The 14,201-nt window shown below is 46.9% G+C and overlaps 1 protein-coding gene across 1 annotated transcript in view; it reads left to right on the plus strand.

Annotated features, from left to right (window-relative positions):
- The window catches only part of LOC126982412 (proteoglycan 4-like), a 101,329-nt gene extending 88,381 nt beyond the window's left edge, over positions 1–12,948 (plus strand). Inside the window, exon 3 of the mRNA XM_050834460.1 lies at positions 2,364–12,948. Within this exon, the coding sequence (XP_050690417.1) occupies positions 2,364–2,661 (298 nt within the window). The 3' untranslated portion in view covers positions 2,662–12,948. The remainder of the gene's footprint in view (positions 1–2,363) is intronic.
- The last annotated feature ends 1,253 nt before the right edge of the window (positions 12,949–14,201 follow it).

The following is a 14,201-nucleotide window of genomic DNA, read 5'->3' on the forward strand; positions in this document are numbered from 1 at the left end:
CAAATATTACCTTTCCATAATTTACCATACGTCGACACTATCCGAGCGGCTGATTGGCAGATAGTATCAGATGCGTATGGGTACCAGGCTCGTTGGACAGAGTACTTTGGACAGCTATACATTACAGGGCTTCCAAGAGGACAGCTCCCTCTGGTTGAATTGCAGATGGTACTTGCTGATCCACCAATAGACAAAACTCCACCCTCTCTTGCGGAGGTGAGAGAGGCTGTGAGGAAGTTGAAGGATGCTCAAATTTTCTGTAAAAACTCCACTCTGGACGATTCTGGGCATATTCCTCCTACTCATTCCACCTCTGACTCCTTTATGTCTGTTATTAAGATTCTTAAGAATTATGTTTTCTACGCCCTCTCTGGCCTCAACCCTCAGAAGGCTTATGGACCTGATGGAGTGCTTCCTATTGTCCTTAACGGGGGGTTGTAAAATCGCGAATTGCATGTTGAATTGCTTATGCTCTAAGTGTAACTCCTCCCTTATTTATCGACGTATTTCTTTCATTAAAGAAGCATTTTAATCAGGAAGGATAGGAGATTAACGCTTGCTATCGTTTGGTTTTATACAATAGTAAAAAATATTTTTAAAGTTCGATGAAAAAAAATTGACAAATATTTTTCAAAAATCAAAATCAACTTCAAACAATAGTTTCGATAGCAGACCCTATTCCTTATACATACTTTCATAAGCTGCAGTAGGAAATATGTGTTTAACAAGAAATGAAACGGATGAGATATTTTTTAAAGTGCAAAAAACATTGTTTTGAGAAATCAAGCGATGAAGTTGAAGCAGTTAGTGTATTTGAAATTCACAGGATATATACATCACGATATGAAGAAAAAGCAGACATGGCTTCCTTTACTTACTTTCATTGGTTGTGTACACAGGCTGCTTTGTTTACCCAAGGTTTAGGTGTTTTGTACGGGGTCACAAATCCAGGTACTCGAATTTTATTATATTTCGCCATATTTCAGAGTTAAAACCAGTGTTCCACTGTGAAAAATCAATAAAATATAGTGCAAAAGATATCTGATGCGGATACATAGATTTTTTTGGGGGGGTGGGGGATTTATCAAGAAAATATGATACATATAGTTTTTCACGGATAAATACGAGAAAATATTAGTGAGTGTTAAAAAAAATTTTTATATTATAAAACCTCATTCATTTCACTCCTACAAAATACCAGATGCTACCACCTTTTTGGCTCGTTCGAAGAGGGTAGCATTCTATGAAACAGATTCAGCGTTACAATGTTACCTGTTAATGGTGTAGGTAATTGCAGACTGACCAGCGTTGCCAAATTATCGTACTCAGCGCATTGCATTTTCCTAGTTTCTGAGCGATAACTCTAACAAAAAAGAGCGAAAACCATCACTCTTTAACAGTTTCAACGATAACTTTAATTTTCTACCGTTGTGTGTATGATTACGACGTTCTTGGAGCCTAAAAAATGATAAATGCAATGCTCAGAGTACGACAGTTTGACAACGCTGACACTGACCCTTGTTACACCGTAGAGTATATGGCTACACCTACACGCGAATAAATGTTTCACCCATGTTCTTTTTCAGTGTTGTCAAATTGTATTTATTAGTTTTTCTATTGAACGACTTTTTAATGTGATTGTGTTTACTCCATTTTAATCTTGTAATGTTTTCATCTCTTTCTCCTAAATCCTTATTCTTGTGTTCATTTTTACATTTTCTGCTTGTTCTTGTTCTCTCATTTCTTAGTAAATTTTATTTCCATCTACTGTATCCTATTTCAAAGTTCCTTTTTTTTCTCCTTTCCTTTTACTATTCTTCATTTTCTTTTTCTTCTACTTCTTCTTCTTCATCTTGTTTATCTATTCCTCATTTTTCATTTTTTCTGATTTCCTCCTCCTCCTCCTCCTCCTCCTCCTCCTCTTTTCTTTTCTTCTTTCCTTCCACTTCCCTTCCTCCCGTTTCTCCTCCTCATCAGTGATATACGCCAAGGCTAATCTTCCTCTATGGCGACTCGTTATCTGGCTTTCCTCCCGTTCTGTTATAATCCTCCTCTTTTTCTCCTTTTTCTCTACTCCTCTTCTTCCTTCTCCTCCGGGCCGCGACTTTTCCTTCTCTTCTCTGGTTATCCTTCTCCTCCTTCTCCTGCTGTGTGCCACCTCTCGTCTCACTGTACTTTTTATTTGGCCTTCCTACCATTCTCTCCTCCTCCTCCTCCTACCCATCCTCCTTCTCTCTTCCTTATTTTGGGCCGCTCCTGTCATTTTAGCCGCTATCTGCTGGCCTTCCTTACATGCTGTCCTGTTCTCTTTTTCTGCCCTCATCCTCCTGTGTGCCGTTCCTCATGCCAGTCTCCTTCCGCAGGGTGCCAGAGGGATGCCTGGAGGCCTGCCTGCCCGACATCTCCTACCAGAGGCACCTGGCGCGCGGCTCCGCCATCCGCCCTTCCTTCGTGGTGGGGCGCGCGCTGCGGCCCCTGGTGCACGGCCACTCCCCGCGCCCGCTCTCCCACGCCGTGCACGAGCTGCTCCACAACCTGACGGCGCCGACAGACCCAGGGGAGGAGGACGAGGAGGGGCGGCGGGGGGAAAAAGGGAAGAAGAGGAGAGGGTGTCTTGTGAAGCGTCGTTCTCTCTCCCTGGAGAATCTCATGCTCACCTGACCGTCTGTGGAGGAGAGTCTCTGGTCCCCCGCCCCCGCCCCTGCCCCTGTCTCGTCTCCCGCTTCCCCCACCCCCTCTCCTCCGTCCCCTGCCCATGCCATGCCCCCATCCCCACCTCTCCCACTGTCGCGTTTTCTTTCCCCCGTCCATCTCCCGTCGCCCTCTTCCTCTTCGCCTGCCTCCGTTCCATTCCCTGTTTCCTCTGGGGCCTCGCTTCCTCGCTCTCCCTTTTCCCACCCTCCATCTCCTCCTGTTCCCTGTTCCCTTTCCTTGCTCCTCCACTCTTCCCCCACGGTTGTCCTACGCCCCTCCCCTGCCTCGCGACCTCGTGGTTCTCTTCATTCTTCATCTTTCTCCTCTACACCTTCCTCCTCCTCCTCTTCCTCGGCTTCCTCCCTCCTCTCCGTATTCGCCCCACCTTCGTTTTCTTCACCTCCCTCCTCCATTCCTCCGTCACGGCCTCATACGTAGAGGAGATAAGGATAATGGAGCAGGAGGATGAAGGAAAGAAGGGGAGAAGGAGGAGGAGGAGGGGGAAGAGAAGGAGGAGGAACGGAGAAGAGGAGGAGGAGCAGGAGGGGGAGGAGGACGAGGAGCAAGAATAGTATGATAACAAATAACTAAGAGAGGAGATTTGGAAACTCTTGAGGAGAAAATTAAATGAGTGGAGGAAAAATAAAATGACAAAAGTTATGTAATAAAATATAAGAAAAAGAAAGTAAAAGAAGTAGAAAAAGAGGAGGGGTTTTGTACAGTAAGAGAGTGTGACACAAGAAGAAATGGGACAAATAAATACAGCCATGAAAAGCACCATGAGAATGTGTCTCAGGGGTTGCCTGAGGGGCCCACGAGCCGTGCTGCTGCTGGAATGTGAAGCCGCTGGACTAGGCGCCGCATGAGGCAGGTAACGACTTCGCCGGAGGCCGTGTGTAACCATATACGCTATGTAACACTGTGTAGCTCAATGTAACACTACGTATGTAACAACGGACGTTAACTGTACACGGCCACTATCTCTCGTAATATTGCGTAACGCTACTCGGCAAACAAAACGCACAGCGTGAAGTCAGTGTGTTGCCCTGTGCGTTGTGTGTCACGATGAGAAGTAGCGTTACGCAGCACCCCTCCTGTAACGCAGCGCAGAGCAGCGGTCTGTAACACTCTGTATCTCACTGTAGCATTGTGTAGAGCAACACAATGTATGTACGTAACATTATGTGCCACTATCCACGACAACCCAGCGCCTCGCACCGTTCCCTGGCCTTGCCCCGTCAGACAGTGCTGCAAGCCACCACGGAGCGTTGTGCGGCGCTGAGTGTCACTTACAGTTACACTTACGTTACACGGTGCGAAGCAGCCCTAGAGTCACGTGTCAGTGTGCAGGGTCACCCGGTGCTGGAGGGCGCCCAGCACCACAGAGGCTGCACAGCACCTCTGGGGCTGCTGGCCCGGCCGCCTCCTTATTGGGTTACAAGGGTGCGACACGCCAGCATCCCCCGTCACCTGGGGTGCCGGGCGTCATCCTCGACGAAGTGAGGTGATAATGGACTCCCTGGGTTATTTGATGCTTCCCTAACGGCGGGGATAGCGGAGGTGATGCCAAGTAATCAGTCCTCCCCCCTTGAGATGCCCCCCCCCCGCCCAGGCGGTGGCACGGGGGACATTCCTCCCCGCCTACACACCTCAGTCTAACGGGGTCGGATAAAGGACTTGCCGTTTAATCGTGCTCTATAGGGACGTAGTAGTGTTCCCGAGTGTTAAAGTTTCGAGGACCAGCACTGAGGCGGCCACGGACACCGCACCAGCCCAGACGCGCCGCCGCAGTGTTCATCCTACGCCGCTAGTGTTCCAGTGTCCGACTGTTCTCTGTGTTCATTCCCGAGCACCGACTTCATCAACACGTAGCTCGCATCGGTACCCGCGTCCCGGAGGTGCTAGGAATGGTGGAGAGTTTATCCTAGGACAGTTTTAGGTAGATGATCAAGTTAGAATGGTAAATGATTTGTTTTCTTTTAATAAGAGAACAGTAGATGTTTCTATTTCTTAAGATATGCATTATAGCTTAGTGGTAGCTTTGTTTAAGGTAAGACTTGTTCATACTAAAGCCATTTGTGCAGGGAAGCGTAGTTAATTGTTTCTTGAATAGCGTAATTTTAGGTAAAGAAAAATATCTTTTTAATTGCAATATTTCTACTTTGCCTTTTCTGGTCTAAACTGACACAGTTTTCATAACACTCGCCTTCTTTTTATATAAACTTGTAACAAAAAATGCCAAACATTCCCGGATACAACTCCTCAGTGAGCAATCTTCCTGCCTTGAGCGTGGGTTGGCTTCCACAGAGGCGGGTCGGGCGAATGTGAAGGACAACCCAACTTGTCAGCCAGGAGTGGGAGTCGCAGGACAGGAGGTCCGTGTGCTCACTCCCGCACCGCTCCCTCGCGGCTCAGAAATGTATACCCGCCACTCGCGTCTGACCTCGCACCTCTGCGGGCGGCGAGCGACAGCCAAATATATTCAGGTATATCACGTCTTCTCTCGGCTCCAGTGCCTTCGTGGGGAATGGGACGCACTACACACACCGCGGGGGGCACGAGGCAGCACACTCACGCCCGGGAGCCGCTCGAGCACACCCGCGCCACATGCCGCACACCACCCGGAGGCGCCGTTTGTGGAGGCGGAGGAGCTGAGCCAAGGAGTGTGGAGTGGAGGAAATAAAACTCATGCTATGCTCTCTCAGTCCCCCGGTGACAGCTGATGTGTGTGTCACCACCAAAAAAAAAAAATAATAATAATAAATAAATAAACTGTACAGATCAGTTGCATTCGGGGAGGAGTGAGGAGGAGATCTAGTTCCTATATTCCACTTTTCCTTGACGTGGGCGTTCCTCCCGCACAGTCACGGCACGCCGGTCACAGACAGCCGCTGCCGCTGTTCGCCGCACCGACACTCCGCCACTCTCTTCCCGCCGCACCCGCCGTGGCCGCGGTGCTGCTGCATTGCTCTACGACCACTGTGAGGCTCACATAAAGATTCCTCGAGTAACATAAAATAAAATATCAAAAAGAATAAACCCAATTAGACGATTCAAATCTACTCAATTTAGCTTTATAGAAGTGGAAGTGGGAAAATTTAGGGAGGGATGTTATTGGGGAGGATTTAACGTTTTGTGTCACGCGTCGGCGTTGATGTTCTACGCGTCGCGTCTGTCACAGGTCCGGGGACCTCCCTGGCCTGATGGTGTACAGATTTGTTTTAGGTTTAATCATGAAGATAAGTCTGTCATTGCTCTCAAACCCATGTGAAACACACACAGATATCGTCGCATAGTGTTAGTGGTCGTATGTTTTATCCTCATTAACTTGTGCCACTATTATTCGTGTCGACACTTCCACCATCAACAAGTTAACAAAAAAAAAACTTTCCCCTTGGACTACAGAAGGAACTGTAGGACAAAGACCTCACCGCTACATGACATTAGTTCGTGCCTGGCTGAGTGGCTGGCCGAGCGATGATGCCACACAGACCAAGGCAGTGGAAAAGTTCTCGCCGTCTTGCGGCGACCAAGTGGCGTGTTAGCCGAGCACTACACACGAACGCCCACGCCCCCGAGGGAAGGAGGGACACGTGATTGGCGGCGCTCCCAACACATATCACTGAATTACATATCTTCCGTGTTCATCCCGCTACGGGGAGACACAAAGGAAAACGGGGTAGAAAAGAAATCTATAATCTTCTACAACGAAACTTTCTGGATTAGATTAGGCCTTCGCCTATAATTCGAGACGATTTTGAGAAGGGAGAAAAAAATCTTGTTAATATGGCGTGACGGAGAGTCTGGTGGAGAGAACTCTACGCAAAGGGACCGAGAGGAGAGACAAGCTTGGTCCCTGCTCGACACACTCGCTCGGCACATCACGGGCGGCTGATGGCTCCTCTTCGCCCTCTCTCCCTCCTACCCGACACTACGCAAATCAGTGTCCCGGGGATCTCAGTACCAGTAAGCTTGCCACAGTACCGAAGTGATCTGAGGGCTCATGTGCCAGTAGTCTCGAAGGGGCGGCTGGTAGGGAAGATTGAGGGGGCCAAGAAGAGGCAGCAGTGGGGGTGGGGCAGGAGCCGCCTGACCCACTCTAAGAGCCGTGATAATCAAGAGATCAAGCCGGGATCAAGACGGAGCTTTGTCCTCTCGAGGCCTTTATTGGCTCGGGAGTGTGGTGGGGTAACGCGGCCAACCTTCCGCCCACCATTTTTTATACAATTTTTTATCTCTTTCTTCCTCCTCCCGCCAGACTCAGCCAGGCGTGCGGCATCGGAAGGGGTGCCTGTGATCACCCCGAGGAAGAGGTTGCAATGTTTAAATCCTGATGACCTTGAAAGGGACATCTAATCGATTTATTTTCGGTACCGCGTAGTGCGTTAAAGAGAACAAAGAAAGCAGGCACTACCAAGCCTCTGAGAGTATCAAGAGGAAGCCTTTGTTTTCCTCGTCTCAGAATTGCCTTTCGCTCTCTAGCTTGTGCTGCTGCTGCTGCTGCTGTCGCCACCCTTCTGCTGGCTTGTGATGCTTGCTGCGGCCTCCACGTGTACATAGCCTACATAGCGCGGCTTGGCCTTGCCCCATGTTGCCTGTACAGGGAAGTAACCTTTAAGTGCTCCGTGCAAGACACTACCTTTCTGTGTGCCATGTATAGATATACTTGGGTTGCACGGCCTCACGGATGTCATGGACTCTGCCCCCAACACTACACAGCTTGACGCCTCCCGCCTTCCCGGCTGACGGACCGCCGCGCCGCAACACTCACACCTTGTCCTCATGACGTCATCAGTGTAAACAAGGAACGCACACCTGGCCCTGCGGGAACCTAAAATTCAATAAAGTAAAGGAATGTCTTCACGTGACGTAGCATTGATTTACCTTGATGGCGTCGCCTTGTTAATTCGCTGAAACACTTTAGTACGGAGTGATCACCGCGTCGTGTATGTATGTGTGTGTGTGTGTGTGTGTGTGTGTGTCCTGAGAAGCACAGTAGCGCTGCCTGCGAGGATGGCAGCAGTGCCGGGGTGGGGCCGCGTCGAGGGCTGTAAAGAGAGGGCACAGGCCCGCTGCCCCGCGACGCCCCCCACCTCCTCCTCGCCCTAGCTAGACGTGTAAGGGTGACGCAGGGCTGCGTGGACAGGCGGCCGGACAGCTCAGATGCTGGACCCACGTGACGCCACCACACAAGGGTTCTCGGGGTAACCGTGGGGAGTGGCCGCCTTGAAATGTCTTGACGGATAGACAATAACATTGCTGCACTTTCATCCTTTACTATGCTTAATAAAAATACCTGTAACACTATTATCTATACTACTTTTTGCTAACTTAAATATCACAGTTCTCTGAGGCCACCCCTTGAGAGGTGGCGCCAAGCGGGCAGCGCGCCGGGCCGCCGACACGCCTGTCAGCGGCGCCCTGGGACGACGCGACACTTTACTCACTTGAGGCGTACTTCGTAGGGGCTCCGCGCTGAGTCTGGAATTAGGACAGATTTATTTATAATACGTGTACAGTTTGTGCTTATCAGAATAATAAATTGATAAATATATATATAAAAGTTATTAGTAATATAATAATTATACATAATAGTAAGGATGTCATTCTTTTTAAAATTCTACAGATAATCCTAGTTGCTGCCTTCAACCTGTACATAATGACTGGTGACTCGTGTACCTACGCCCCTGTGTGTGTAGGTCACGGCCCCTCCCCCCAAAGCTTGCTGCACGGCCACACACAGCCCCATACACTTACGTCAGCCTCTCAATCACTAATTTGCACGCACCACTCCAGTTAGCACTCTTATCAGGATAACACTGCACCGGAAAGTAAGGGAGGTAATGTGTGATGAGTAACTGTTATCAAAATTAAGACTGAAAACATTCCTAATCTTGCCAACGGTCCATTTTCATGTATCAGCTCAATTTTCCAGGGTGGCTTTTTTTCTGGTGTGAGTGCTGATCGGCGCAGTTCGTACAAACTGGTGTATATACCCCCCCCCCTCCCCCAACCGTTCTTCTCCTCCACAGTGTGCTGTGCCTCGGTGTAATTCGTAAATAGGAGAGGTTGTGAAGGAACATAAGGTATTGCAACACCTATATCAGAAATGCCCTCAGATATAAAATACAAATTATATAACGAAAGATTGCATTAGGGTCCTTCTACACTTTACATTTGGAAGACAGATGGCGTTTAAAACAAAATAATTGATTTCACGTGCTTAGAAAATATATCAATTCGTCTCATCGATTCGTCACTCTCATAACGGGGAAACTACACAACAAACAAATTGCAGCTAGACATCGAGCAGCTTTATAGCAGGTAACACATTGAGCACGCCTCTCCAACGTGTGCTTCTAGACAGTTAGATAAACAGATACGCTGATTGAAATGTAAAACAAAAACAAATCTACATATAGATGGATAGACAGAAAGAGGGAGGTAGATATATAAAGATTAATAAATAGGAATATATTGCTAAATGGAGAGAAAACGCACAGATCAAGATAGATAAACAGAGATTTATAAGCAGATATAGATAGATAGATAGATAGATAGATAGATAGATAGAGATAGAGATAGAGATAGGTGGATAGAAAGACAGATGCAGGTAAATAGCTTACCTGGCTGAAGAAAAGTAAGAGATAGATAAACAAACAGGTAGCCTGACAGGTAAGCAGGTGTTTGGCAAAGAGATTATTAACAATTGGAATAATAATTTCAACCTTAAAATATACTATCCTGAGACCCCCCCCCCCCCACACACACCCCAGGCCGTGCACGAGGATCACTAAACATATCCCTCCACTCCTCCTCCACCCCTCCACCCTCCACCTCCCCTTTCCCCACGTGGAATAATCGCTTAGCTCAAACCAGCTCTTCTGTTTAATTTTTAAGAGAATAAAATACGTATATGGCGATAAAGGTGTTACTGTTAAAAGACTATACAGGAAATTACTTTACTGACCACTGTACATACGGATCACTCTACCTGTGCATATCATCATCTAAGTCTATGTATACCAAGTCAAGTCACTCTGCTTCAAAACTGTGACCAGTACGCGCAGGAGGCGGTTTTGGGGCGGAGCAGCGGGATGACGTCACGAAGATAAAAAAGAAAACGCCAGTTCAGGGGTGACTAAAGTTGCGGCCGTGTGTGCACTCTGGATGTGCATTCTTTTACAGCGCGCTCAGGCAAGCCACTGACGAAAAAAATATGCCTTTTTATTATGCTATTGCGTGACTGTAATTCCATTGCCTACAAACGGCGGTGTTGGGTGTGAGGGAGGGCATGTTGAAGTGATTGATTTAAATTACCCCGCCTTTCTTCGTTTTCTCTAAATCCCTGTTTCTACATTCTCTAGTTTGGCTCCAAGCAACGTCACGCATAAGCCACGCCTCTGCCGTGTCTCCTCCCACAAAGCTGCGTATGACTTGACTTGGTGTTTATAGACTTAGATCATCATCAGCTTCCACATTCGAGCCGTAATTATTGCCTGAGCCTTAGGGATGTCTTTGGTTTGGTGAGGCAGTCGTCTCGGGAACTTGGGTTATCTCCGGGTTAGTTGCCTTTCCCCAATCCCCAATAAATTACCATAAATAAAAAAAATATATAAATAAATATATAAACTAAATAAAGAAGAATGAGGTAACTCTACAATCCAAAACAAGACAAAGCAATAAATATTCCTTTTTGTCATGTTTTTTTTCGGCATTTGTAGGTGTATCTAGTGTATGCTTTCCCTCACCTGCCTTCCTTTACGTACCTGGTCACCACACGCACCTTGCACCCCACGACACCGCCTGTGCATGCCGCCTACCAAACCCTGACCCTCACATGAAGTCCAACTCACCACTCGGCCAAACCTGTACCCAACAGTTTCTTCTCTCTCCTTGTGTTTGGTTCTCCTTCTTATCTCAGCCACCTTCCCCTCCTCTCCAACACTATCCACTCAACTTTATCCTGACCGTGTTCTCTCCACCTCGCGGCTACACATAAGGGGCTATTACACTGGGCAAATTTTCCGTGGATCTTCAGTCAAACCACGATTTCCGCTGGCGTGGTTCTCATTTGTTTCTTGTTATTGCTGCTGATGATGATGGTGAATAATACCGTCGTCCTTCGCTAAAATCTATCGTTGCTTTGGAAGATCGTGGACACGTCAGAAAACCACAGAAACATGAAAACCACGCCAGCGGAAATCGTGGTTTGACTGAAGATCCACGGAAAATTTGCCCAGTGTAATACCCCATTTATAGTACCCATTATTTCCCTCTTCCTCCCTCTGTCTACTTTTTCCTTCTCCTTGCTTTGTCTGAACCTGCCTACCCACCTTTCCTTCCTCTTCACCTCTCTCCTTCACCCTCGCCCTGACTGTGTCCTCACCTCGCGGCTGCACTTGAACCAAACATTTTCCTTTTAGTTTTTGTCTCTAGTTTTCCATAAGTCTGCCTTGCCAAAGCCTGCCCAGCCACTTCAACCTCTTCTCCAGCACGCTCCCTTCACCCTTATTCTTCCTCAACTCGCACTTGAACCCAACATTTCCCCTTTAGTCCTTGTTTCTTTGGTTTTCCTTAACTCTGCCTTGCCTCCATCTGTCCAGCCAATCCACACCTCATCTAGTCTTCGTTTTTGCTCCCTTGCCCCCGAACCTCGAAGCTACACTTGCGCCAAACACTTCCTTCCCTTCTCTGCGTCTCTTCTTTCTTTCACTTTGTTTCATCTTGCCCTGTCCTTCTCTTCTCCCCGGCACACTTGCACCAAACAGTTCAAGTTCTCCCTTCATTCCTGTCTCATTTTTTCTTCCTTCTCTTTGTCTTGTCTCGTCATCTCCTGTTCCCTTCTCCCCTTTCCTCCTCTTAGCCACTCCTGCACATACCAACACCCGTCCCCTCCTCTTCCTCCTACCCTCCGCTGGCAGTTCAAAAAATGGAAGAGGCGAGAAACAAATTATATATTGTTCGGTAGTTTTAAGCCAGAGTGCGACCTCGCCCGGAATGATCTGCAGCGGCTTTCAGGTTGGTCGAGCTAATATTTCGTGGTTTTCAGAAAGCGTTAGGCCGACATAACTGTGAAAAACGTGGTTTGTCCCTTTCTGTTCATTGAAAGCGAAGAAATAAAATATACTCCCAAAATATACAGGGACTCGCTGCATGCAACCAAGGGAGCCAATGAAACAAACACCGTTATGGATTCAGACTTAGGATGCATAAAAAAACAGATGACAAGAGGAAGCGTAGAGTTCGTGCGATGTTTGCGAGTGACGAGGCCAAGAGGATTTTCTGCTTCCCTTTGAGAGAGACAAAGGCGAGGAAGACTCCCCGACCAGTCCGCAGGGAGTGTCGCCGACGGGCCTGTGATGCCTGCGTGGGGCGTGCATGAGTCACACACACACACACACACACACACACACACACACACACACACACACTTACTAAAGCAGTTAATGAAGGAAAAATAAATGATTGCCTTGTGAACTGAAGCAGAGTATCGTTCACACACACACACACACAAAAAAAAAAGCAGTTAAAGAAAGACAAAGATAGATTGCCTTGTTAAATGAGACACACACACACACACACACACACACACACACACACACACACACACACACACACACACACACACACACACACACACACACACACATGTAACTGACTCATCTTGCTAAACAACCAACAAACAAACCAACTACCTATTTAGCTCCTTTTCAAGTAGTTAGCCAAAGAACAAACCAACTCTCGTTACCCAGCTAACGTAACTAACATTGCCGTTCTAATTAACCGACAAACTAACCAAGGAGAAAATAAACAGATAATCAAACAAGAAACCAACACACACACACACACACACACACATATCTAAAACCAAGTTGATCTCTCTCTCTCTCTCTCTCTCTCTCTCTCTCTCTCTCTCTCTCTCTCTCTCTCTCAAACATGCTTGTCACATCTTTCCTGCACTTTTACTTCTCTTCTCCACTTCTTTTACTTTTATTTCACTAAATTTTTGCTCACTTTCTTCTCCCATTTTTTCCGGATTTTGTATTGTCAATGTATATTTCTCCACTATGAATATTTTTCCAAAAATTAACCAGCCATCGACTTCCTTCCTGTTGCAAGACTTTATTAATTATTATATTTTCTTATTCTTTCACTTTACCACATGTTATCAGTTGGTGTATGGAACTTCTTAACAACAGCTTCTTGGTTATATTTATGCGAGTGTACTTAATCCTTCTTTTTTTTTTGGGGGGGGGGGGGAGCAACTAATGCATTGAAACATTCACTTCGAACTTCATCAAGAGAGAAGAACGTAGATCAACCTCGTTATTCCCTTCCCACCAAGCCTTGTTCTTCTTCTTGATGGCATTTATGTGTGTGTGTGTGTGTGTGTGTGTGTGTGTGTGTGTGTGTGTGTGTGTGTGTGTGTGTGTGTGTGTGTGTGCGTGATGGTCTAGTTCATTTCACATGGCAGTCTATCTTACTCTTTCTTTAACTGCTTTCTTGTGTGTGTGTGTGTGTGTGTGTGTGTGTGTGTGTGTGTGTGTGTGTGTGTGTGTGGATCATTTAACAAGGCAATCCATCTTTGTCTTTCTTTAACTGTTTTTTTTTTTGTGTGTGTGTGTGTGTGTGAACGATACTCGGCTTCAGTTCACAAGGCAATCATTTATTTTTCCTTCCTTAACAGCTTTCGTAAGTGTGTGTGTGTGTGTGTGTGTGTGTGTGTTATGGTTCCCTTGCTGCGATGGCCCCTCAATTAATGTCTCGTTAGTCGCGTGTGTGTGTTCCTGCATGTAGCGTCTCTTTACCCACGCCCGCAGCTGCTTCTCGTTTCCCTTTAAGTCTATATATACCAAGTCAAGTCACTCTGCTTCAAAACTGCGACCGGTACGCGCAGGAGGCGGTTTTGGGGCGGAGCAGCGGGATGACGTCACTTGAAGCCAAAAAATAAAAATACCCGCCAGTTCAGGGGTGACTAAAGTTGGAGCCATATGGGCACTCTGGATGTACATTCTCGCCTTCTTTCGCAGCGCGTTCAGGCAAGCCACTGACGAAAAAATGTCTTTTTTATTGTGCTATTGCGTGACTGTAATTCCATTGCCTACAATCGGCGTTGTGGGGTGTGAGGGAGGGCATGATGAAGTGATTGATTTAAATTAGTCCGCCTTTCCTCGTGTTCCCTAAATCCCTGTTTCTACATTCTCTAGTTTGGCTCCAAACAGTGTCACGCATAAACCACACCTCTGCCGTGTCTCCTCCCACAAACCTGCGTATGACTTGACTTGGTGTATATAGACTTAGGGTTCGCCATCTTGCCTTAACCAAAGCCGATATTGTTTCCCCATTTTCTTTCCTGAACGTCCCCAGAAGTAAATAAATCACGATAAATAATAATTCTAACCTGTCGTCTAGCCTGAACACTAACTCGCAGACGTTAATATTATGAGATCCAATCCTAAACGTAACGATACTTCTGCTACTACTATTAATAATAATAAAAATAA

This window comes from Eriocheir sinensis, chromosome 51 (genome assembly GCF_024679095.1).
Source record: "Eriocheir sinensis breed Jianghai 21 chromosome 51, ASM2467909v1, whole genome shotgun sequence".
Classification (NCBI taxonomy): domain Eukaryota; kingdom Metazoa; phylum Arthropoda; class Malacostraca; order Decapoda; family Varunidae; genus Eriocheir; species Eriocheir sinensis.